This window comes from Dromiciops gliroides, chromosome 5 (genome assembly GCF_019393635.1).
Source record: "Dromiciops gliroides isolate mDroGli1 chromosome 5, mDroGli1.pri, whole genome shotgun sequence".
Taxonomy (NCBI): Eukaryota; Metazoa; Chordata; class Mammalia; order Microbiotheria; family Microbiotheriidae; genus Dromiciops; species Dromiciops gliroides.
Window position 1 is genome coordinate 14,721,739 of NC_057865.1, and position 26,039 is coordinate 14,747,777.

General features: G+C 47.3%; 1 protein-coding gene across 1 annotated transcript; it reads left to right on the forward strand.

The window, feature by feature from the left end:
- The first annotated feature begins 845 nt into the window (after positions 1 to 845).
- Positions 846 to 24,053, forward strand: CCDC126 (coiled-coil domain containing 126). Its single transcript, XM_043968544.1, has 3 exons — positions 846 to 995; positions 13,576 to 13,948; positions 21,692 to 24,053. Exons 2-3 carry the CDS (start codon positions 13,714 to 13,716, stop codon positions 21,874 to 21,876), a joined length of 420 nt encoding a protein of 139 aa, XP_043824479.1. The 5' UTR covers positions 846 to 995; positions 13,576 to 13,713; the 3' UTR covers positions 21,877 to 24,053.
- Positions 24,054 to 26,039: the final 1,986 nt, after the last annotated feature.

Consider the following 26,039-nt stretch of genomic DNA (forward strand, 5'->3'; position numbering starts at 1 on the left):
TGAATTTCAGCGCTAGCACTCTGGACGTTTTTCGGGTTGGTCGTAGCTTTGGTGCTTCCCACGCAGAGCTGATGCCTTACTGGTTAACTTAGGACTGTAGATTTAGCGCTGGGAGTGAATTTTGAAGTCATTTAGTCAGATGACGGAACTTAGTCCCAGACTTTTCTAAGATGACCCAAGTGGCCGAGTCAGGTTTGGAACATTGTTTGGTCAATATGGACCAGAGCCTGAATGTCTTCCTTTGTAGAGGATAACCTCTAGTTTACTATTATTATCCCCATTTTACAGAGGAGGAAACTCAGACAGAGAGAGGTTCAACGACTTGCCCAGAGTCTCAACTGGTGTCTAAAGTAGGATTTGAACTTAGGTCTTCCTGGCTCCAGGTTGTCTGGACAGTCAGCGGGTCTGTCTCACAACTTCCCTGCGCTTCAGTGTCCTCGTCTGTCAAATGCTGGGTCTGGGCTCAGTGGTCTGTAAGAGGAGACTCCCAGCTCTGAACTTTGGATCCACTCCTAGAGCTACAAGCCTATGATCCTTTCTCCGCACAGATCGCGCCTCACTGGCACTCGCTCTAGCCCGGAGCGCGAGCCGGTCGGCGCACATGCGCACACTACTTGCTGTGAAAGGGCGGCCGGGGCGGAGGAGGCCCCGGGTTGCTTCGCAACGGTGTTTCCGGGGGTGGAGTGGTGGGAGGAAGAGGCGGGGTGGGAGGCAGGTTTGGTGGGCGGACTCGAAGGAAGGCGGGGTGGGGGCGTGTCCGCGGGAGGGAATTCCCGAGACTCCTCCCAGGAGTCGCGGCATTTCTTCTTCCCGGCCGAACTACACTTCCCACAGTGCAGCGCGGGAGGCGGAGCGGAAGCCTGGCTGCGAGGGGGCGGCCTGAGCGCAGCGCCTCGGAGTCCGAGAAGAACCTCCCGCCTCCGCGCCGGTGCCCGTGCCCGTGCCGCCGAGGGCGCCCTCGCCTTGGCTCCGGCCTGGACGGACGGACGGACGAGGTAATCCCGGCGGCGGCGGCCCCCGCTGCACTGTGCTTCACCCTGCCCCGCCGGGCCCGGGCGGGCCTCCCTCCGCGCCCCCCGGGATCCAGATTCCGGAGTCCCGGGCGCAGGCAGCAGCCCATCTCAGACCCGGGACCAGCCCCGCCCCCGCCCCCATTCCCCTCCTCCGGGTCTGGCGCTCCGCCCTGGAGTAGTCCCTCCAGCGGTGCTGATCGCAGCCCGCACTTGCCCGGGGAGCCGGCGGGCGGGGGAGGGGGAGGGGCAGGGCTGTGCTCGACCTTGACCTCGCCCTCCCGCCTGTGCCCGGGCCGCCCCCCGAGGCCTGGAGGGCCCAGCCCTGCCCCTGGGGTCACTTACTCACCCACCCGCCCCGGCTGGACCCCCACTTTCCCTTGTGTAAAGTGGGCGTGCAAGCGGCTCTATCCCGGGCGCGGAGTAGTGAGGACGGGATCCGGCTCCTGTCTCCACTGCCCTGGGCAGGTAGGGGTGATGGTCCGCTGGGGTCGAGGGGCGCCCCCCCTCCCGACCTAAGTCTAAGCGAGGGTCCCCTGCGAGGGTCCCCCGGTAAGTGGCGGAGGTGAATTTGAACCCAGATCTTTGAGGCTCCATGTCTAGTAGTGTATGCACTACAGCCCTCGTCTCTTGATAGAGAATAATTAAGCCACAGGTTGTTTTCTGACCACAACAACGACGACAATAATTGTCCTAACACAACCAGCGTTTTGCTTTCAAGCCCCAAGGGCTTTACCAGTGTTATCGCTGGGACCCTCATGGGGTGTCCTTATAGTGATTGGGAGCGATGGAGGGGAGGGGGATGGTGGCAAAGGTCCCAGGATCTGAGCATTCAAGTAGGGAAGAGCAGAGAGGTTTTAGAGGCTGGCCAGGGGGTCCGGAAGTGATCTCCGGCCAAACAGGGAGGAATTGGCAGAGCTCCTTTGAACCCACGGCCTCAGAGTCTAAAGCCCAGTGGCTCTTCTCCTGGCCAGTCTCCCGTGCTCTGCCTTTGGGAAGAACAAGTCGGATTGTCTTTTTAAAAGCCCTCTTCCTTTAGCGAGTGTTCTAGAATGCGTCCTGGAAGGGACTTCAGAGACCAGCTCCGTCATTTTTCAGATGAAGGAGTTCAGTGGGGCTCCAGGAATGGGGCAGCTTGCCTAAGGGCTAATAATGGCCAACCCGTAGCTTGAACCAGGGTCTTCTGCCTCCAAGCCCAGTGGGTGGCCTTCGCCCCACATTCTCCCTAAACCCAGAAAACTCTACTCTCCCTGGCCGAGGCTAGTTGGTTATCCCCAGTGTTGGGAATGCCTCCCGGATGTTTTACGTTGAACCTTTGTGTCATTCAACCAAGACAAGAATCAGTCTCCGCGTTTCTGACCTCCAGTTGTTCCAAGCATCCCAGAATTCCCTGTTTCCCTGGTCACAGCCTCCACCCCAATCCTGTGCCCATTTCGCCCACTCCCTTTCTACCTTAGACCTAAGGTAAGATGGCTTTTATGCAAAGCAGCCTCTTCTGCAGGCCTGCCTTTTCGAGCCAGTTACATTGAGAGGGCAGATCGCACTTTGGAGAAACTGATGATCTTGCTTCTTTACGGATCAGCTTTCTGTTTTTAGCCGTCCTTGAAGGGATTCCAGCTTGTCCTGCAGGCACTTTGGTCCTTGCATCTCAAGTACATTGAAGGTGTCTGCAGCTCCATCCAGGCTTACTTTTGTGAGAGAGCCCTCCCCGTATCTTCTCATTGCCTAATGTTCTCCCTCATCTTTTAGATTTTGTGTTTTCAAGAGAAGGGGGTTTTTGATTGGTTTTGGTTTGTTTGGTTTTGGTTTTTTGTGCCGAGGAAGAGCTAAATAAATAGAATCCTCTCTGTACAAAGCAGAAATGTCCATTTTCATTTGGTGACGATGGGCTTTTTTCCCGTTATGCCTTATAGGACCCTCAATATAATTGACTTTTAATTAAAATAGCCATTCTGTTGTGTTTTATGGGCACTTAGTATTGAGACCATCTTAGCCCTGAAGATATTCTTTTCAGAATGTTTAATCAGAAAGAAAGCAGCACATGGCACACAAGAATGTGGAGGGGCTACATTAGTGGCAATGGGTGTGGGGTTTCTTCCTTTGTTTTTTTTTTTAAGTGTTTATTTTTAACGTCCATTTAAAAAAAAAATTGAGTTGCAAATTCTCTCCCTTTCCAGTTCTTTTCCCACTTATTGAGAGGGCAAGCAATGTGATTCCCATTGTACATAGAATGTCATGCAAAACATTTCTGTATTAGGCATGTTGCAAAAAAACCCTAAACCAAACCAAACCAATTACCCAACAAACCAAAAAACCCAAGAAAAATAAAGAAAATGAAAGAAAATCTGCTTCAATCAGCTCGATGAGCCCATCAGCTGCCCAGCACATCGGTCTGGTTCTCTTTGGAAGTGGAGAACATTTTTCATGATGAGCCCTTTGGAATTGTTTTGGATCATTGTCTTAAATACCCGAGTTTTTATCATCCTTACAATGTTGCTGTTATCATGTATAATGTTCTCCTGGTTCTGCTCACTTCATTTTGCATCAGTTCATATATCTTCTCAGGTTCTTCTGAAATCATCAATGGGTAGGTTTTAAGAGAGACTTTTTTGAGGAAGGAAAAAGATTTGGTTGGGTCCATACTTATTTGAATGTGTACTTAAATCACTTTAAAGTGGGTGGCAAAAACCCTTCTCTACAGTATCCATCTGTGGTAATATTTCTCATGTACAGTATGTTAGAGATAGGTTCTTTTAAAAATTAGAATAATGTGAAAATATTTTGACCCATTATATATTTTAGACTTAGCAAACAAATTCCATCCTACTTTTAAACTTGCATTAATATTCTGTAGAAGTACTGTTTAGCCAACATCAGTTGTTAAACTTAATTCATAGATTCTTTTGACAGTGTGTGAGAATTAGTGTTTATGTCCAGTCTTCAACCCTCACTTACTATGAGCTCTTTTTATCTGGATGGCTCCAGAAATCTTTCATGGCCAAACCTAATGGGGGACACTTTCCTGAGTTTTAACTCCCTAGTACTTGCATGACTGTTTACCTGATCAATATTTCGAAACTCTTCTTTTTGTCACTGTGGACAGGATCCTTTCACAACTTAATTCTCTAGTCTTTATACCATTCCAGTCTGAAGTGGGAAATCTGTGGGTTTGGTGTTGCTGGGTCCAATGAAGTCATGATTAGTGGCCCTACCTTTAGGTAGGACAGGTAGTCTTCAGACTGTGAAGGCTGGACCAGTAATTCCCACACTCTCCCCCTTAGCTTTCCTGTGAAGGAGATACTAGGTCTGAAATGCCTAGTGGAAAGCAAGCCCCTTCTTTCTCCCACTAGAGATAAGGATGAGAATACAAATACCTGCAGGGAAGGATTAGAATGGGCTTTTGTGTGTTTTAAGTTATAGAGGTTTTCCTGAGAGGTTTTTCTGAAGGAGGGAAGTAAGAGGACCCTTGGCCCCAGGAATTAGGGTCTGGGCAGTTCCAGGAGTCAGAAAAAGGCACCAAGGAAAGCCTGGAATTCTACTTGAAAGTTTTTCTAGGGACTGGCCACAATCTGTTGATTTGGTCTTTGCTTAGTGGCTCCTGTTAGCAGGACATTTTTTAATTGGCATAATGTCTACATAAGTGACCCACAACTGTTTTAAATTATCTCTCCTGGATCTATTTTCCAGGTCAACTGTTTTTCCAAGGAGATAGTTCATATTGCCCTCTATTTATTTTTATTCATTTGGATTTGCTTTACTGTGTCTGGTTTCTCATAAAGTCACTAGCTCCCATTTGTTCAGTCTTAATTCTTAGGCAATTATTTTCTTCAGAGAGATTTTGTATCTCCTTTTCCATTTGGCTTTTCAAGCTGTTGATTTTTTTCTCATGACTCTCCTGCATCGCTCTCATTTCTCTTTCCATTCTTTCCTCCACTTCTCTAAATCTTCCTTCTATCTCTCCTACTTTCTCTTCAAAGTCCCTTTTGAGAGCTTCCATGGCCTGAGACCAATTCATATTTTTCTTGGAAGCTTTGGATGTAGGGGCCCTGAGGTTGCTATCCTCTTCTGAGGGTGCATCTTGATCTTCCTTTTCGTTAAAGAAACTTTCAATAATTCACAACTTTCTTTGCTTGCTCATCTTGCCGTCTTTTACTTGACTTTTAACTCCCTCTTACAGTGGGGCCCTACTTCCAAGCTACACTGTCCCAAGCTTCAGAGGGTCGCAGGTGTTTTGGTTTGAGGGAGGGCAGATTTTTCTCTCCCCTGGCCTGGTCTCTGGTCCTAAGATAACCTCAAACCAACCAGTCAGCAGAACTTTGTGTGCTGTGGTTCTTAGCTTCCACAAGCCTGGGCCTCCTGCCATTCAAGATTTCTTCCTGGTTCCCTGCTGGGGTGGGATAGCCAAATTCCTCGTTAGGTCCTGTAGACACCCCTGTATTCCCCTCCCCCCCAGCTGTTCAGCCCTCTCACCTGACCATAAGCTTAGTTCCAGAAGACATTGGTGCTGCAGCTGATTCGGAGGCTTGGGGGTAAGTTTCTTTGGCACATAGTGCCTGCGGTCGGTGTCAGTGTGATCTTGGGGTTGGACTCTGCAGCCTAGCACAGCCCCCTTTAATCTCTCTTTGGCTGGAAAATAATCTCTGCCTCTCTTTGTGTGTGTGTGTGTTTTTCTGCTCCAGGGGTTGTTTTATTGCTGTTTTGGGGGGGTAATTGTGTCAGGAGCTCTGTGCATTTAATGTCTTTCCTCTGCTGTCTTGACTCCACCCTCCCCCCCCAACTGTCTTAAACATAGAGGTGATGGTCAATTCTGTTTACCAGCTTTTTTTTTTTTTTTTTTTTGGGTGGAGCAATGAGGGTTGAGTGACTTGCCCAGGGTCACACAGCTAGTAAGGGCTGAGTGTCTGAGGTCGGATTTGAACTCAGGTGCTCCTGAATCCAGGGCTGGTACTTTATCTACTGCTTCACCTACCTGCCCCCAACCAGCTTTTGATAATATTTCATGGCCCAAGGTGTAAGAACAGTGGATCTGTGCCTGTATTCAGATAATAATTCCTGCAAACGAAGCCTCAGAGTTTTGTCATCATTTGATTTACCACGGTTCTGTCAATACCCTGTGTAAATGTCTTGGCAGTTGCCCATCCATACTTTGGGTAGATAGACAAACAACTCCATTCTTTCCGCTCCAGGCTTGGTGAGTTCCAAACCCTTTTTAAGGGGAGTTTTAGACAAGAGCTAAAGCTCTACCTCCCCACCCCCAGTCTTAGCTTCAGACACTTCATTGGGTGACCACAGGCCCCCTGTTTTACAAAGAGAGCCCTGGCGATTGTTACAGTCAGCAAGGACTGGATTTTCAGCTGTGTTTTCAGCATTGGTTGGCAGATGGACCGTGTTCAGTCTTTCATTATGTTCTTCTGAGTGAGAATGGGTGGCGACTGCCCTGGCTGCCCTTCCCCCTTCCCCCCAGCTGCTTCGTAAAGTGGTCTGGTTCATCCTTCTGTCATCCCCAGCCCCTGTGGAAAAGATGCAGCCTGTAGTGTCTGCCATGGCATAGCCCCCAGTCTTCCTCAGGGCTCCAGAGTGTGCTACCCTCTTATGGTCCCATTAAAGGAAATGCTCCAAGCTGTCGGTTTTGAGACCTCTGATGATTGTTCTGGATTGTTTTCCTCCTTTTTCTTTCCCCCAACTCCCAATGAATCAGAAGCTCTGAATGGAGGGAGTTCAGAAGCCTGGCTTGTATCTGAGCACGAATCTCTACTCACATTCTTCCAGGTGCTTAACAAGCCTCTCTGAAGTGCTCTGGGGCAAACATTCCTTCTTCCCTGTCCTCATCTCTGATCCCACTCCCCCAGCCTCCCAGGCAGCTCATTCTATTTTTGGACCACTTGGATTTGGGGCATTTAGCCAGACCTTCCATCTGTTTCTTTGAATGTTCCTCCATTGGTTCTAGTTCTGCCTTCTAGGATCCAGGAGAACAAGTCTAGTCCGTCTTCTGTCAGACAGACGGATGACACCTGTGATGATGCTCTTCAGGGTCCAGTCAGCCATCTGGTTCTCACTAAGTTCTCATTTTTTTTCTTTAAACTTCGGATTTTCTGACACATTTTCATCTCTTGGTAAGTCACAGAGGGATTTGGAGTGTTCAAAAAGAAATCACTCATGTTCCCTGCTGCTTCCTCTCTGCAGACCCTGCCAGAACATAGAAAGCAGAATGAAATGGCTTTTTGTCTTCAAAGAGCTTAGAGTCTAGATGGGGGACCGTCCCAGGAGACACCGATGAACAATACAGAGAGTAATATGGTGTGGACTGGGGACCACAGGAGGTACAGGATGGTGAAGTAGTCAGTGCTCATTGCATGGAGCAGGCAAGCACAAGAGCTGAGGAGATGACATTCTGGTCAATGGCAGGGACAGTGGGCACAGGACCCTGCGGTGTTGTGGACAGAAGTCTGTGAAGAGAGGCTGAGGAAGTGGGTGTGAGGCCTCTGCACCTTCCATCCTTCCTTGGAGAACTTGCTCATCCATCAGATGAGAGGGTTCGACTTGTGATGGCCTAGGTCCCCTGCAGCTCTAAACAGGGGATCACCAGACAGGATGTCAAGCTCAGAATCCCAGAAGTTTGCCTTGGGAGCTCAGTAGTAGGAGTTTTGTTCGGCCTTCCTTACAGGTAGGGAAAATGGGTTTCCTAGAAATTCGGCAGTCAGAAGAGGTTTTGAGCCCCTGACACCACCGTGGAGCCAAAAGAGGCCTGAGCTGTGGCGGTCAAGGGAGACGATTGGATGGGCTCCCCTGGGGAGAGGAGGGTCCCGGCTGGGGAAGGCCAAAGGGATGTTGGCCTTTCCCCCAGCTTCTTTCCCAATGCCTGATTATCAGTGGGTACTTCAGTATAATCTGCTGCTTTGTTGCCCAGATGATTCCAGCATATTGAATTTTGCCTCCGTCACAGAGAAGCCGGGGTTAGCTAGAGAGAAAGTGTGAGGTTCAGCAGAGAGCCCAAACTCTGCCTGAGTGTTAGGAAATTTTCCTAACTCGGAGGGGCCCAGGGTGATTGTGACTGAACTCAGCACTTTCATCAAAAATAAACTCCCTGGATGGGATAGAAGAAAACCTGGTGGACCTTGGGGGCCATTCTGTGCCCCCAGGTTTAAAGGAGCTAATGATTGTGACACAGTATTTGTTACTCGAAGGTCTGGGAGGTGAAGGGGGGAGGGTGGGATGGAGGCAGCTGGAATGTAGAGTATTTGGAGAGGAGGAGAAGGAGGAAGAAATAAGGCAGGAAAGGTAGGTAGAGGCAGAGCTTTGATGCTTAAGGGGGAAAGGCCAGTGGACAATGCAGGAGTTACTTACATAGTGGGGATGGATTGCTAAAGCTCTCAGAGTGGGGGTAGGAGCTGAGGGCTGACCCTTGGTATTGTAAAACCGGTTATCAGGCATTTGTTAACCACCTGCACTGTGGGGGATACAGACAGTCCTTCAAGGATTCCTACTGAACATTTGGTAGGAAGAAACTAGATAGAAGGACATTTTGGGGTAAGGAACCGGGCCCCTGGGAACAGTGGGAAGGACTTCATGTAGAAGGGGTGCTGGAGCTGAACTTTGGAGGAAATGAGGGGGGAGGAAATGTAAGAGGTGGAAGTGAAATGCATCCCTCCCAGCTGTGGGGTACCACAAGTCAAAGGCAGAGAGGCTGGAGATGGGATGTTGTTTACACAGAGAGCCCCTCACCCGCTCGTCCCCTCAGCCCCTCATGGCTGAGAGTTGGAGGGACAGTTTTAAAAATGAAATAAGACTGGGAAGGGAGGTGGGCAGCCAAGGGTGGAAGGCTTTAAAAAGCAGGCTGAGGATTTTGTATTTTCTCCCAGAGGGCACAGAGAGAAGTGTGTGCCAAGGTCCAAGAGGCCAACCTCCATCCCCACTGTGTGAGGCCAGAGGCCTCAAGGGGTTGGGGAATCCACTTTCTTAGGTGGAAGGTTAACTAGGCACGCTGGGGAGTTGTAAATAAGACAAGGAGGCCAAAGATTTGAGAGCCAGTGAGTGAGTGAGTGAAGCAGAGAGGCCTGAACTTTGTCCACTGTAGGGGAAAGGCCTGATTTCAGGTTGAGGCAAAGGAGGAGTAAGCTGAAGGTTGGAATAATGCTTACTAAAGTTCATTTTGTTGGCATTGGGAGGAGATCTTAATTATGTATCAGCCCTGTGGTTTATTGTAAAAATAAAAGCACTACAAATGCAAACAGTGTTTAATTTGATCCCTCTTCTTTCTCCCCTGCCCCCCGCTCTCCCTTTTTATTCTGGATAAAAAGGTCAGGGTGGAGAAGAAAGACCTGAAGTGATTAAATATATACCGTCCCAGAACCACCAACTCCCACACTCACTGTGACTTCTCTGGGCCCTTTGCATTTAGCCTGTGTTTAGGGTGGGGGGACTGGGAATGCTCCAGGAGACTTGTCCTCTGGCAGCCCTGTGGTGGCATAAAAGGGCCAGCGAAGAGGAAGGGTGGGGTGAGGGCTGTTCCAGCTCAGCCAGTGGTACCCAGAAGGTAAGAAGGGAAGGGACCCGGCTGTGATGACATTCCAAGGCACCGACAGATGCTCTCCCAGGGTACTTTAGCAAAAAAGAAGGGGCGGATTTCAAAGGTTTTAGCCTAAAAAGTCTATCTCTGTGTTCGCTCTCTCTAGGGCCTTGGCCAGGACACCTTGTTCTATTCCCCTCCTGGCTGTGCTTCTAACTCTCCTGACTCGCCCTCCCTGGAGACCAGGGGATTCTTCACCTTTCTGGGTGTCCTTTGGACAGCTTTTAAAAGGAATGGTTTTACACCTTCCCTGTCCTGAGGTGAAGTTAGAACCTGCTCACAGATGATATGCCTGGTTCCCTTGGTCCAAGGGCATGTGGCAGGGATGTGCCTTCTTGCTGTTTCTCCTCTTGTTAGCTAGGGGCACCTTGTGCTTCCCATACCTCAGCAGACTCTAGGCTAAGGGCTCTTGGTTCCCCTTTCACTGGTATCAAATAGTCCCCTTTTTTCTCCCTGGCTAAGGACCCACCAATGTCAACTGTTTGTGTGAGAGTGGTCTGGGTTGGAATCTATGGTGTGGTTTCCATTTTGAGATTATTTTTGTTTTTGAAAGAATCTTTGTAATAAAACTGGTACATTAAAAAAAGAATGGTTTTAAATGCATAAAATAAAATACATAGGATTGCAAAGGAAATCAAGTCTTGACTTAACGGCGATCAAAGTATTTTAAAAACAAGTTCCCACGTAGTAGATAGAGCACTGGCCCTGGGGTCAGGAGGACCTGAGTTCAAATATGACCTCAGACACTTGATACTTACCAGCTGTGTGACCCTGGGCAAGTCACTTAACCCCAATTGCCTCACCAAAAAAAAAAAAAAAGAAAGAAAGAAAGAAAGAAAGAAAAACAAGTTCCCAGATCCCAGGTTAAGAACCTGCTAGAGATTGGTATTGGGAGAGATCCTAGGATCATACATTTAGAGCAAGAAGTGACCTTAAAGGCCATCCAGCCCATTTTATTTTCTCTTGGGTCATTTTTATATTACATTTCCTCTGGGTTTTACTCCTGCCTCTCCAGTCTTTTCCACTATGCCCAGCAGTGAAAGCCTCTTCCCCCTGGACCCCACCTCAGCTCCTTTCTCTGGGTTATCTCCTCCCATTATAATGTAAGCCCCTTGAGGACAGGCACTGACTCACTTTCTGTTTGTGTCTATATGTCCAGCACTTACTTAGCATGGTGCCTGGCACACAGTAGGTGCTTACTGAGTGTAGTGGTTCCAGAATTGGATAGTGCTGCTTCCTTGAGCTGTGCCCAACAGGGGAGCCATGGGCTTTGCTCTGGGGTGGTCAGTCACTGCCCTTGCCTTTGCTGTAGAACGAGTGGAAGAGCAGGAATGGACTGGAAAGATCATCTCATTTAACTGGAGGAGACGAGGTCATGCAGATGGTAAATGGCATGATTGGAACCCAGTCCTCTTGTCTCCAAATCCAGTGGGTTTTTCCTGCTCTCTGACACCACTTCCTCCAGGGTTGTTGTTACTGCTCTATTCCAGCGTCAGCCTGAAGGTCCAAAGGTAAACTTTTCTCGGCTCACTCTGAAAGGCTCTGATCCTCAGATCTAGGATCAGGAGAGACTGATGTTGTAACTTGGCCTGCAGCTAATTTACAAAGGAACATAGTTTTGACTTGATAGCTGGGGTAGTTACCCCATGCTCCTTTTCTGATCACCACGAGCTCATGGGGCGGCCGAGTCTGGGTAGAGCCGGCCTCCGGAGGTGTGCCCACCAGGCTCTCAGGCTCTCCCCTTTCTCCATCCCCAGAATATTTTTCACCCAGGCCCATTTGTTTGGGATCAGAAAGCATCCCCTTCTCCTGCACGGTCCTGGAGACACACCGGCATCCTCCTCTCTCTTCTCTGTGTTGGCTGGCCCTCACTGTACTGCAGAGGCGCTCTCCTGACTCGAGGGAGGGGCTGGGCACACTCGGGGGCATATTATCCTTCTGGCTTGTTGCCCCACCCATATCATGTGGGAATTCCCTGCCCAGCACCACCTGGGCCATCATCACTAATTCCTCCTGCAAGCCCATATCAGTGCTTGTAAAGATAGGGATGCTCGCCAGTTAAAGCCTCATCCATTTATAGGGTGCAATCAAGGTGGTTCCCAATGGCAGCTCCGGAGATTTGGCAACTTCCTTGTCTTGGGACCTTCAGTCCCCAACACGCAGCAGTCTGCATTCATCTCCCCAAATGCAGACTCTTCATGGATGGTGTACCCATCCAGGCTCTGCGTGGCCAGAGTGAGGTGGGGGATGCTGCCGGGACGCCTTTCTCTGCATCAGGGGCTCAGAGAATGCCTGGTTCCACATGGTTCCTTGTCAATTTCTACTGAAGAATTGTCTCCCAGAAGGGAGGCTGAGGCTGACCTTCCAGAGATCCCCACTCTCCCACCCCAGGTGGTCCTCGGGGCCCATGAGTTGTTACTGGCTCCCTCCTCTTTGAAATCTTTCCTTCCCATTGTGGGTTCTCTTTATCTCTTGATCCCATTTTCCTCAGATCCCACAATATCTGGTCAGTCAACAAGCTTTTATTAATTGCCTACAGGATACAAGGAAAGTGAATATATGTATATTTAGGGGGATATATATATCCCCCTAAAACAAAAAGCCAGCCTCTGCTCTCAGAGCCCAGAGGTTAATGGGGGAGACCATGCCAATGAACAAAATATATACAAGACAAATTGGAGCAGTCTCAGAGGGAAGGCACTGAGACTGAGGATCACTAGGAAGGCCTTTTTGCAGAAGGTGGATCTTAAGCAGAGGCAGAGATGCGGAGCGGGGAGAGAACCAGGCATGAGGGAACAGTCCGTTTGTACATTTGTAGAGTTACATTTGAGGCATCTGCCTGATGTGTGTAGTTTGTATCCCTTCATGCCCTCCCTCCTTTGCACACTCCCCTCCCCTCCCACAGGGTTGTGTCTCTCTTTGCCTTTGTACTCCTAGGTGCTTGTAACTAGGATGCATTGAAGAAATGTTTGTTCCGGTGGCCTCTAGGGAGCTGCTCTCATTAATTAGTAACATGTCTCCCAATGACATTTTGAAATTCCCTATGTCTTGTGAAAATCTCCTCCAGACAGTTAAGCTTCCTCATCTCATGATGGGTTCTGGCTTGTTTCCATCCAGGCTCGCCTGCTTCTGACCTTGTTAGTTTTACTGTTGCCCTGAATTCAGATTCTGTCTTTATTCCAATGTCTAGAGGCTTTGGGTGTGCCAACTACCCACAGACCTGTTTCCCTGCCCACTTTAACCTTTCTCCCACTTTGTAGGAAAGATAGCTTTGAAATTGTATCCAAATCTGTGGTGTGGAACCAGCAGCACTACCCACGAGGACCATGGCAAACTCCCAGTTACCAAAGTGAATGTGTCACTTTGACTGCCATGGTATTGTTGGTGCTAATGCTGACCATGGACTTGGTTCAAGCCGCTCAGAGAGGTATGTTGAGGGCACTGCCCTGAAACTGTTTCTTAGTGGAACAGGGAGAGACTTGGTAGAGAGATCAGGGGAATAAGTAGCCTCCATCTTCACAGAGCCTGTCCAATGGAGACATTACACAGGAGTTTATGCCTATTATAGCTCTCCTCCTCCTCCTCCTCCTCCTCTTCCTCCTCCTCCTCTTCCTCCTCCTCCTCCTCCTCCTCCTCCTCTTCCTCTTCCTCTTCCTCCTCCTCCTCCTCCTCCTCTTCCTCTTCCTCCTCCTCCTCCTCCTCCTCCTCCTCCTCTTCTTCCTCCTCCTCCTCCTCCTCTTCCTCCTCCTCCTCCTCCTCCTCCTCCTCCTCCTCCTCCTTCTTTTTTAGTGAGGCAATTGGGGTTAAGTGACTTGCCCAGGGTCACACAGCTAGTAAGTGTTAAGTGTCTGAGGCCGGATTTGAACTCAGGTCCTCCTGACTCCAGGGGCAGTGCTCTATCCACTGCGCCGCCTAGCCGCCCCCTCTTCTCATTCTTCTGCTCTGTTCTAGAACCAGAAGAGGAACTAACTTCTCTTTTCCCCCCCGAATTTCACCTAGGGACTGTGCCTTGACTCGGAGCTGTCCAAGATGAACCATCCAGGAGATTAAAAGGGTCCCCCCAGTCTTTTTTCCCGTTATTTTGGGGCTTTGGTTCCCGACGTTCACATCCAGCTCCACCTGCGCCCTGCGTTCGGAATGTTCCTGACACTCTCAAGAAAAAACATGTCTCAGAAACTGAGTTTGTTGTTGCTGGTGTTTGGCTTCATCTGGGGACTGATGTTACTGCACTACACGTTCCAACATCCAAGACATCCGAGCAGTGTGGAGCTGCGGGAGCAGATACTGGACTTGAGCAAAAGATACGTGAAAGCGTTGGCCGAGGAGAATAAGAGCGTGAATGGTGAGAACGGGGCGTCGCTGGCAGGATACGGTAAGATGGCAGCTGTGACTTAAATCGAGCCGTGCACTCGCCGACCTATGTGCTGTGCTGTCTTTTAGGCTGTGGTTGCCCAGGTCTGGGCCTCATGCTTTGGCTACAAGGATAGTGGTGTCCTCAGCAGTGTCCCCAAATTCTTTCAGTTGCTGACACATTTGCACACTTGCTGGGAAGCTCCAGGGGAGATGCTCCCTCTTTTCCCGTCCAGATACTACCATGGTCTGGCTGTGTGTATGAACAGTCTCTTGATCCCAACCTGAGGTTGGTGCATGCACACCTTTCAGATCTATTAGAATGCATACCCCCCTTTTTTGTGGGGCAATGGGGGTTAAGTGACTTGCCCAGGGTCACACAGCTAGTAAGTGTCAAATATCGGAGGCTGGATTTGAACTCAGGTCCTCCTGAATCCAGGGCTGGTGCTTTATTCACTGTTCCACCTAGCTGCCCCCCTCAGATCTATTAGAGTGTAAGCTCTTTATTGGGAGCTGTTTTTGTTCTCTGTACTTGTATGCCTAGTGCCTAAGCCTGGCACCTAGTAGGTCCTTCATAAATACTTCTTGATTGTTTGATAAGCCCAAACTCATACCAATCACCTCTTTCTCTTGTCCTTCCCACCATCTGTGCCCTTTCTGCAGTGGTGAATGCCTTCTTCTTCAGCTTTCTCATTAGAAAAAAAAATGAGCAAAGAAAAGTAGAGAAAACCAGGAAGGAAAGAGGAAATGGTGAGAAAAGATCTTATGTCTTCCCAAATAAAAATAATTTTAAATGTATGACTTACCCCCTCAAAGAACTGGTTTCCTTATCAGCTAAGAGCTTCTGCATAGATCTTACTGACAATTAGTCAAAGAGTTGTGTTTGAACTTGAGAACCCTTGAATTTCACCAGAGGAAGCCAGACTCCTCCAGGCATTTAAATGAAAATGCCTCCCAAGTAGACATCTTGCTTGGCTTAAACTAGCCTGTAGAATTTAGGGGTTTTTTTTGTTTTTGTTTTTGCAGGGCAATGAGGGTTATGTGACTTTCCCAGGGTCACACAGCTAGTTAAGTGTGAAGTGTCTGAGGCTGAATTTGAACTCAGGTATCTGAGGCCAGTGATTTCTCTACTGTGCCACCTAGCTGCCCCTGCCTGCAGAATTTAGAAGGAAATTAGATTTACTAAGTAGAGCTTTCCTCATCGCTTCCTCCTTTATTTACCCCCAATTCTGTTCATCTGGGAACTGTGGATTGACCCCCTGTGGAGGATACGCTCCCTAAAGTGTTGCTATGTTTCTGTACTTACTAATCAATGGGCAAGAATTTCCAGGCTGGATTTGAACTCAGGTACTCCTGACTCCAAGGCCAGTGCTCTATCCACTGCACCATCTAGCTGCCCCCTGAATATAGTTTTTTAATAAATCTTTTTCTTACAGTATTGCAAGTAAAATAAAAAGAAGTTCACTGAAATATTTTGAAAATACAGTCCATTGAAATTTTCTTTTGAAAAAAACTTTAGACAGACTTTGAAAAGTTGCAGAAGTTGTAGAAAATAGAGGTTGTTGGGTAATAGTCCAGTAACTGTGATGCTGCCAAGGGTTTGGGGAACAGCTAGCAGAGGGGGCACCTTCCTCCACAGTTGGGGAAAACAAGCTTAGGCATCTGGTAGACAGAGCAGAGAAAATTAAAATTAGACTGCATTCAGAGTGAGCAGCTTAAGGAAAGTCTATCTGAGGATTCAAATCAGCCCAAGAGAGATTGCTGGGCTTCCTTTTGGAAAGTAGCGTGTTGTAGCCACTTGGCAAAATGCAGCCTGGGCTGAGTCGTCTTCTCTTGGTGCACACTGTGTTCTTGTTGGGGCACCTTGAGAGCTACATTAGGGAGAACACAGCTTATCCTCATTTGGGATCTGTTCCCTTTGTAGAGAATGCTCCATTGGCTGCACTAATAAACAGAAGGGAGAAGGTCTGGATGTATGTATGGAAGAGCAGAAAACTAAAATACGTTATATTTAACTGTGGAAAGGAGAGTATTTTAAAATAACCAAACAATTGCCTTCCTAATTATGTTTGCCGTTGTATGATAAAATGATGTTGCATGCTGGGAGGCTAAGGGAATCTAGCCTAGGCTTAGATGTTAATGTCAGTATTTCACATACTGATAATCATGTTGTCTCTAGTGGTTTCTTCCCTGTAACTCTTAAGATGTAGTTTAGTCATGTCACAATATCATTATTGGCAAAAAATAGGCATTTTATAGCAACATATTTTGAAATCCTATTTACAGTTGTGTGAATTCTATTTTCTTTGGCCCATGACACTTAATCCTGTTGTTTACTGATCTGATACCTAAGTAGTAATTGGCAATAATGGATTATGGGATTACTATTTTTGGTCAGCTCATGATTAGCTATGGGATTAAGGGGCCTCTCGTTTATTCACTTTAAATCTTTCTTTTTAAAAAACTATAATTAAACAGATTAGGTGATCAAGTTCCATTTGCTGGTAGGGTTCACTATTCTCTTTTACTTAACTTAAACGTCCATGCCGACAGGAAGCCTGTCCTTTTCTTTTCTTTTCTTTTCTTTTTTAAAATATGTGTGTGTGTGTGTGTGTGTGTGTGTGTGTGTGTGTGTGGCAGTTGGGGTTAAGTGACTTGCCCAGGGTCACACAGTTAGCAAGTGTTAAGTGTCTGAGGTCGGATTTGAACTCAGGTCCTCCTGAATCCAGGGCCGGTGCTCTATCTACTGCGCCACCTAGCTGCCCCCAAGCCTGTCCTTTTCAACCAAAATATTGAATGTACGTAAACAGGCATTTACAGAATTTTATATTTAGTTCTAGCTTTCGTTTTTACACCGCTTTCATTTATAAATAGCCCTCCTCTTACCTCTACTCCTCAAGCCTTTCCCTGAGATGAAGAATCAAAAAATAATTAAAGCAATTAGTTCAGTGTGAAATGAACTAAACACGCTCACTCAGTCTTGGGCAGCGTCTTTCCCCAGGGGCCCTAACCTGAAAAGAAGAGGGGGCCGGGTCCTCCCGGCTTTTGGCCTGACTTTGGCCATTAGACTGGGGCGTGGCTTCCATGCTCCATTCTTTTCACTGACGTTTCTGCGCATACCCAGTGCTTCTGCGTGCCAAGTGTGTGGGTCTGGAAATGAAAAGCAAGACAGTCCCTGACCTCAAGGTGCTTTTTTCTAAGACAGGGAGATCCTTAAGGAGGAGCACTGTCCAGGGAGAGGCCCTGGGGTGGTGACTTAGAACCGCGGGGAAGCCAGTGAACATGCCTCTTAGGGACTGATTTCATTATTGTTCTCTATATAAGAGGTGGAAATTGGTGCCTGTGCGTATGTGTATGTGTGTGTGCGTGTGTGTGCGTGTGTGTGTGTGTTAGGAGTAGTACCCACCCTGGCATCAGAGTGGATGGCTAGATGGTTGTGAAGCAGAGTTTGGCCATGTGAGTGTGTGCCCTGGTTCTGACCCGACACTCAGGACGGGTCATGGTGTCAGGAGATCTGGGGATCTGGAGGTTTCGTGGCTGGGAGGATGGCAAGGAGGTGCCTGGTGGAAACAGGATACAGAGCCATATCTTTTGATCGTTGTGGTCTTTCTTGAGTTCTACCCTCCTTAGTGATTGCCAAAGATTATTTTGTAAGGAGCATGTTACCCACAAATAGGTTGCTTCTATAGAAACCTTAAAAAAATTTTAATGAGACTGAGAAATCCCTCTGTGGTCTGATTTACATAATTTATTTAGCAAATTATATTTTCATAGATAATAAGAAGGTAAATTTTTACCCGAACCCAAATCTGAATTAATCACAAATTCTAAGGAAGTGGGCTCAAAATTATTAAGACTTTTAGTATTTCTAAAATACTGTATTTGTGTACATAATTGAGTTGGTTGTGTTTCAAATGAAATCTTCCTATAAAACAGAATTTTTTAAGATGTGAAGATTGAAAAAATGTCATAATTTAAAACCAAGATGTTAGTTGCTAATTTTATGTTTCCTAAATATCTAATGGTATTATTGTTAGGGTATATGTCTATTTTTCTTAGTGAACAAAGATAGATTTCTATCTCCTATGGAGACAGATCTAACTTGATTCTAAAATCACTTTAGCATTTCAAGAATCAGTGATTTCTTGGGTGAGGGAACTCCCTCCTGATGCAAAGCCCAATCCTCATCATCAGGAGCTCAGTGGGGCTGGTTCTCAGATAAGTTTTCTGCTCCATCCACCCATCCATCCATCTGCCCATCCACCCACCCATCCATCCACCCACCCATCCATCCACCCACCCATCCACCCATCCATCCACCCATCCATCCATCCATCCATCCATCCATCCATCCATCCATCCATCCATCCATCCATCCATCCACCCATCCACCCACCCACCCACCCATCCATCCATCCATCCATCCATCCACCCATCCACCCATCCACCCATCCACCCATCCATCCATCCATCCACCCATCTATCCACCCACCTACCCATCCATCCATCCATCCACCCACCCACCCATCCATCCACCCACCCATCCACCCATCCATCCACCCATCCACCCATCCATCCATCCATCCATCCATCCATCCATCCATCCATCCATCCATCCATCCATCCATCCATCCATCCATCCATCCACCCACCCATCCATCCACCCATCCACCCATCCATCCATCCATCCACCCATCCATCCATCCATCCACCCATCCATCCATCCATCCACCCATCCATCCACCCATCCATCCACCCATCCATCCACCCATCCATCCACCCATCCATCCACCCATCCACCCACCCATCCATCCATCCACCCATCCATCCACCCACCCATCCATCCATCCACCCATCCATCCATCCACCCATCCATCCATCCACCCATCCATCCATCCATCCATCCATCCACCCATCCATCCATCCACCCATCCATCCACCCATCCACCCATCTACCCATCCATCCATCCATCCATCCATCCACCCACCTACCCATCCACCCATCCATCCATCCACCCACCCATCTACCCATCCACCCACCCATCCATCCATCCATCCATCCATTTCTAGGCTAGGGCTTCATTCAAGTCTTTCCCACTCCATGGTCCTGCTGCTGAGGGATCCTAGATCTAAAGCCAGTAGGGACCTCACGGGCCTTTGAGTCCAATCACTTTATTTTGCCAGTGAGGAAACTGAGGCCCTGAGATGGGCACTGTATTTGTTTGCTTATATATTTTGTGTTTCTAATCTTTTTTTTTTTTAAGTTTTCAACATTTTTTTAAAAGTGAGGCAATTGGGGTTAAGTGACTTGCCCAAGGTCACACAGCTAGTAAGTGTTAAGTGTCTGAGGCCGGATTTGAACTCAGGTACTCCTGACTCCAGGGCCGGTGCTCTATCTACTGCACCACCTAGCTGCTCCTCAACATTTGTTTTTATAAGATTTTGAATTCCAAAATTTTCACCTTCCCTTCCCCCTCCCCAAGACAAAAAGCAGTCTTCTATAGTGTACCTACTCTCGATGGAGTCAAGCTGCTAATCCGGTGTGTTCTGTTGTTTCCCATCCATTGACTCCAACTTTGCCTGTTACTAATCTAGATGCAGAATTCCCTCAGCCGAGTCCCCTCCACTGCTTTATTGATTCTTGATCTCCCTCTACACAGCAGTAGTTGAGAACTTGCTCTCTCTCCTCAATTTTCTGACCACCCCCAAACAGAGTAGAAGACTATGGAGAAGACTGAGGTGTCTCCCTCACTCTGCCTGTGCCAAAGAAGCTCTCATGCTCACGGTACAAGAAGAGTGACACCCAGTCGTGATCAGTTGGCTAATTCCTTCGCCTGCCTCTTCTTCCAACACCCTACCCCTGGCCCTAGGGCCTTTCTTTCTCATGCAATCTTTTTTTCCTCCCTTGTTCTTCATCTTTTCACTGCCCAGCCAAGGGCTCTACCCCCAGCTGGTGCTTCATACACACGCTAGTGTCTTATAGACTGAGGATGGATGAAGGCCCAGTGATTCTGAGGCAAGCCAGATGCCCCAGCCTGATCTGGAGCGACTTAGATCCGTGGGCCACATTGAAAACCAACCCTGCCTCCTGACAGTTTTCCGTCCTCCAGGCTAGGTTGTTCTCCATTGAAATGGAACTGATGGACCATTCTCTTCTTGTACCCAAGGGCTCAGGCCCTAGGAGTGATCTTCCCTGGTGTGCTTTTAGCTCCTGTTGTGATAGATGGAGGAGATACACACAGTCTTTGGTAGGAACAATGTTTGTCCTGGAGACAGAAGAGGTGGCTCTCTGCCCAAGCTCATTATACATGTAGAAACAGCTTTATTAAAACAGTTAATTCCAAGCTAATTGCACTTTGGAGCACTGTTAAGTCAAACAGTCCAAGATACAAATAGGGCTTTCTTTTTCACTAATTGTTCAGTTTTCTTTTAATAGCTTCTTCTTACCCCTGACTCTTATGTCCAGACCCTAATTAGAATGTTCTTTTCTAACTCAGGCCTAGCGTCAGCTTGGTGTCAGAATCCTTCTTTGGTTTGTCCTTTGGGGTCTTCCGGAGTCAGAAGTTTCTTGACCTTTTCCTTTTTCCAGTTCCCGTAAGAGAGAGACTGGTGACAGTGGAGACAAAGTTGTTGCCTCTTTCTCCCAGGTCCCTATTCTGACCTTTCCCCTTTCCTCTAAAGAGGAAAATGATGCCAGGTATAAAGGGGAAAGGGCATCCTGTGACACAGTTCAGAGGAGTAAAACAACCTTTGTGAAGAGAAGAAGCCTTCAAGCCTTCCTTTGGGGAAACTTCAGCTGTGCAGGTACAGAGAGGCTGCTTAGCTAATGTTCTCAGTAAAGATTCTGGCCAGTCCCAGGCTAGAGGGGGCAGCTGACAGACAAAACCTGGGGAAAGAAGGTAATCGTGATGGGCACCATGACGCTGGTGACTGATGGTGGTCGTGGTGATATTTCCGAACAGCTTAATCCTGGGTCCTAACCCTGGAGATCAGAACCTTTGAGTCAGGCCTGACCAGGGGGCTTCACCGTCGCATGTGGACCCAGAAGCAGCATGCAAAGAGGACCATGGCCTCTCCTAGCTCAGGATGTAGTGATTAGAATCCGTTATAATAGGGTGGGATCTTTGAAATTCTAAGACCTCGACTCCACTTCCTAACAACTCCTCCCCCCCCTAGAAAATCCTTGGTGGGAACTAGACTACTCCCCAGGTCCTGGCCTCCCCTAAATCAGCTGAAGGAGCTTAACATCCCTGTCCCGGGTCCAAACGAGCTTGAATCTTATTCACACTCGCCTGCTTGCCCCTGCATTTGATCTGTTCCTGTGTCTTGCCTGGAAAGACTCCCCATAACCAGCTTGCCTGGTCAAGAAGGCAAGACTTGTGTGCCTGACACCCAAATGCAAAATGAAGTGAGCTTAAACGTAGTTAACCACTAGGGCAAGGATGTTGTAGTGACATAAGATCCTGGATCTCGAGCTGAAAGGCACCTCTGAAGCCATCCAGTCCAGCCCCTGCATTTTACAGATGAGGGAAGCTGAGGCTCCTGTAGGTTGGTGACTTGCCCAAGGTCACAGGCCTTCTCCCCAGTGCAGGTTCTGCACACAGCTGCTTCAGAACTGTCTGTGGAGTATGTGAATGCATTAAGGTTTGCCTTAAAGATTGCACGGACTCCCACCGATTCCCTCCCAGATCCACAAGGACATTCAGATGAAATCATTTAGTCACTTTTTCCCTTTTCTCACATTGTCTGTCTTTTCCATTCCCAGCTGATTTGAAAAGAACTATCGCTGTCCTCTTGGACGACATTTTACAGCGCCTGGTAAAACTGGAGAGCAGGGTGGACTACATTGGGGTCAGCGACGCAGCTGCCAACATCACCAACGGTACCAGTGGGAATCTGCTGCCAGGGACCCCCAGTAAGAGGATCAATGTGTCGGGCCACATCAGATAGCGGCCTGAGAGTCCCTCGTGCCACGGCATGCATCGTGGCTCATCTCCCCTCCCAGGAATGCTGTGCAGTCTCTGACTCAGGCAGAAGCCATCACTGGCTATAGATGGTCGACACGGTGTTTTCCAAGGAGCGTGTGGGATCTGTGGAACCTTCCTTTCTGTATATAATTTAGAGAGATGGTTGATGTGTTACTTTAAGGCAAGTTTCTGCCTTTGCTGGTATTTTATCATGGCACCATAGTTGGTGTGATAAGCAGGTGGGTGGAAAACAAAGCTTTCATGTTTGAGGCGAAGAGAAAACCATTGAAATGACAGAGGACCTAATTTCTATATTTATTTAAGTAGGAATATGTCTTTTGGACAAGTGAAAATATTGTAGTTGAATCATTTTTTCATCTTTTCAACAGACATCACTCTTAAATGTTAAACTAATGCTGTTGGGAAATGTGTATATTTACAGTATTCTATTTTGTTACCAAATTGTCAGTAGAGGATAGGATATGATGTTGAGAATGTTTTAAAACCGTGACCCAAAGAATGTCTTTATTTGCACTATTTGCCAGAATATCTAAAGAGAGATGACTGTATATTGAAACATTTGATTTGCAAAAGTATAACCTTGAAAAAAGTAGCAACTACTGTCCAGAATATATGTGCTCTAAACATTGGAACAATTAAATTATCAACAGCAAAGTGGACATCATCTCATACTCAAATATGTTTCTTATCCACATTCTAAGGAAAAAATAAATATTTTAATAGCAGGAAATTAAAAATAAGTAATTTAAATGAAATCATGGTTCCCAGATATGTGAATATTTGCATCGTTTCTCTTTTCAAGTTGAACCCCCTGAACAGTTTGTACTAGGAGCACTGGTGCATCATCTCTTTATTCTGGGTTATTATTTTTTTTTCTTGTACTGAATTAAAGGGAGAAAAATGAATCTAGTCAGGGAACTTCAGTGGGAGATTTGGGGGCTCTCCTGGGTGTTTCGGGATGTTGGGGAGGAATTCTGGTGAAATGGAAAGTCAGGGAAAGGTTGCTTCTTACAGGTGGACCCCACTTTCAGGAAACTTAATGTGACAATCTGGATTGATGCATGAGCTACATTAAGGTGTCCTCATTGACTTTATAAGATGCTTCTTTTAAGTAGCAGGCTTGCAGATCATTTAGAGCAGGGGTGTCAAATACACTGCCTGAACTGGATTAAAATGTAATTGAGGAATATTTAACAAAATCATGTGAATATATGGTTTTCTAGGCTCATCTGTGCCCTGCAGTGATCCCTCCTTGTATATGGCTTAGTGGTCCCATTTCTATTTGCGTTGGACTTCATTGTCTTAGAAAATAATTCTATGAGTTGAACTTAGAACTTTTTGAGAATACATTTATTATGAAAAAGCAGAAGTTTTTCAAGGACAGTTTTCAGCTCTTTTTCATAGAATCAGAGGATGTAAAGTACCGGCCCAGAGAGGTCTCATGACTTTGCCAGGAGGTAGCATTGGTTTGCTAAGAGGGAGTTAATTTCCATCTCCCCGGAGCTCTGGGAGCATCAGCAGCTGGGGATGAGGTTCAGACAGCGATGTCCCCAGGGGCCCACAGTGAGTTTTGATGGGACAGTTCTAAGGAGAGCAGGCGAGATTCACTGTCACAAGCCTCATTGCCCTCCCCTGGAGGAATCTCAGCAAGTGGAAGGAAGGGTGTCACGCTGGTGACAGCCACCTTGGGGATCATCTGAGAGAGCCTGTGTGGATTCTCACTCGGGACCTTGCACGTCAAGCCAAGTAAAGCTCGGCTTAACTTGTCCTCTGTGGAAATAGGTCCACCTGTCGTCACAGTGCCCTCTCTGGCACAGCATTTTACCTTGTTCTCAGTTCCTCAGCTACGTGTGGCACAGTGTCTGTCTGTTCAACTGTATTGAATGAAGTTCATCTTTGAAATATGCTGTCGTGTTGTACCAACTGTTAAAATATTTTATTAAAACAAAAATGGAAAATTTCAGGTGCTCTTCATATGCAGAGGTTGCTGAGTCCTTCTGCAGCTGCCCTGTAGGCTGGTATTGTGTATGTGAAGAAATGACTTAGCCTACAACTGGGTGAAATGTGGAATATGTTTGGTTGGACCTAATTGGTTTTTTTCAGGGAAAAAAATAAAATATTTGTACTTGTAAAAGGTGATCTTAGTTTTGTCTTCCCTCCTTTCTTTCCCCCCTTCAATTTTTCCTTTCTCCCTTCTCCCCAACCAAGAGAGCCATCCCTTATAAGCAACGAAAAATAAAACAGAAGTCAACAAAAAGTAGTTCAGCAAAAATCACCAAAATTACACATGCTCCACGCCCACAGGCCCCCACCTTTGCAAAGACCAACTCATTTCTGAAAAGAGGGCTTTCTTTGGGGGCAATCTCTCTGGAATTGTTTTTAGGACCCCAGAAGTTAAACCCACACTATTGGCTCTGTTGTTTTTAGCACTGTTTTAAAGGATGATTATAGAAACCACCAGAATGCAGCTCATTCAAAATTCGGCTTGTTTTGGACTCGGGGAAAGCCCTCAATGACCACCTGAGACAACTTTCATTGTTGTTGTCTTCACAAAGCCTTGGCCTGAGCATAGATGGGACTGATGAAAGAAAGACAGGGGCAAGAGTTCAGTAGAAGAATGCCTAATAAATCTGAAGCCACTGAGTGACGGGCTGAATGTGAGGAGAGAACGAGTGACCCTGGAGAGAGTGGACACGGGCAGATGCACTGATGAGGACATCCTCTAAATCGGAGTGGATGGTCTTATAAAGGGGACGAAGGCCACACAGTCCTCCCTAATTTATTTTTTTTTGGTGAGGCAATTGGGATTAAGTGACTTGCCCAGGGTCACACAGCTAGTAATTGTTAAGTGTCTTAGGCTGGATTTGAACTCAGGTCTTCCTGAATCCAGGGTCGGTGCTCTATCCACTGCGCCACCGAGCTGACCCAGTCCTCCCTAATTTTACCTACTGGCATCACCCTGCTTCGGGACCTTCAGTAAAACCTGGTTTTACATTTCTATTATTCACATTTATCATGTGTTACTGCATAAAATGGTCACCTATATATGTCTTATCCCCCTCCTATTAGACTGTAAGCTTCATGAGAGTAGAGACTCTCCTCTAGGCCCTCAGTAGTTTTCTGTGCCCAGTGGGCACTTACTGCGCCTCAGGTTGAATTAGATATCTATGAAGAACAAAAGCCCCAAAGTACAGGCAGTTTTCTACCCCTTTTTCACGGGGCTGGATTTAGAAACCGAGAGCCTGAGTTCAAATTGTGCCATTTACTCTTTGTGTGATCTTAAGTAAGTTACCACCTCCCTTGGCTTTCCTTTCCCCATGTGTCAGATGAAGGACTATGTGGCCTCAGGGCTAAGTCACAAATCCCCTTGGACTCAGTTTCCTTTTCTGGACAATGAGGGAGGTGGCCTGGATTACCTATGACATCCCTTTTACCTCTAAATAGAAGATCCCATACTTTTCCAAACTAAGGTACTATAAGCATCACCTGGAAGGCGTAGAAGGGTGTTACAGAGCCGAGAGGGATCATTGCTAACTGTAAGCTCGAGGGTGGTGGCTAACATGTAGTGCTTGATAATCATTATCCCAATGACAGCAATTAGACGGGAAGCCAGCCAAGCGTCAGAGAGTCCAGCTGCTCCTCAAGGCTGTTGTATATTTAGAGGACTAGCAAGGAATGCCGATAGCCTGAGCCTTTGGACTCTTGAATCAAGCAAGTCTTGAGGTTGGTTCCAATACCTTTTGAGGAAGTAATCTAACTTCCTTGGGAGTATATCAAGATTATGCTCCCATCACAAGGTGTTTGTTGTTCACTTGAATCCGACTCGACCCCATTTTGGGTTTTCTTGGCACAGATGCTGGAGTGGTTTGTCCTTTCCTTCTCCAACACATTGGACAGATGAGGAAACTGAGGCAAACAGGGTGAAGGGATCCTATGTGTCCAGGGCCACACAGCTAGTAAATGTCTGAGGCCAGATTTGAACTCAGGTCTTCCTGACTCCAGGCCCATAGCTCTACCCACTGCGCCGCCTCACTGCTTCTCAGGCAGCCAGCCAGCAGCTATTTATGAAGTCTCTCCTCTGTGCCAAACACTGCCAGGTGCTGAGAATACAGATAAAAAGGAAGC

Coding starts and splice junctions, on each gene's coding strand:
- CCDC126 (XM_043968544.1), top strand. CDS start 13,714: ATGTTCCTGACACTCTCAAGAAAAAACATGTCTCAGAAACTGAGTTTG. Junction 13,949..21,691: donor GGCGTCGCTGGCAGGATACG/GTAAGATGGCAG, acceptor TTCCATTCCCAG/CTGATTTGAAAAGAACTATC.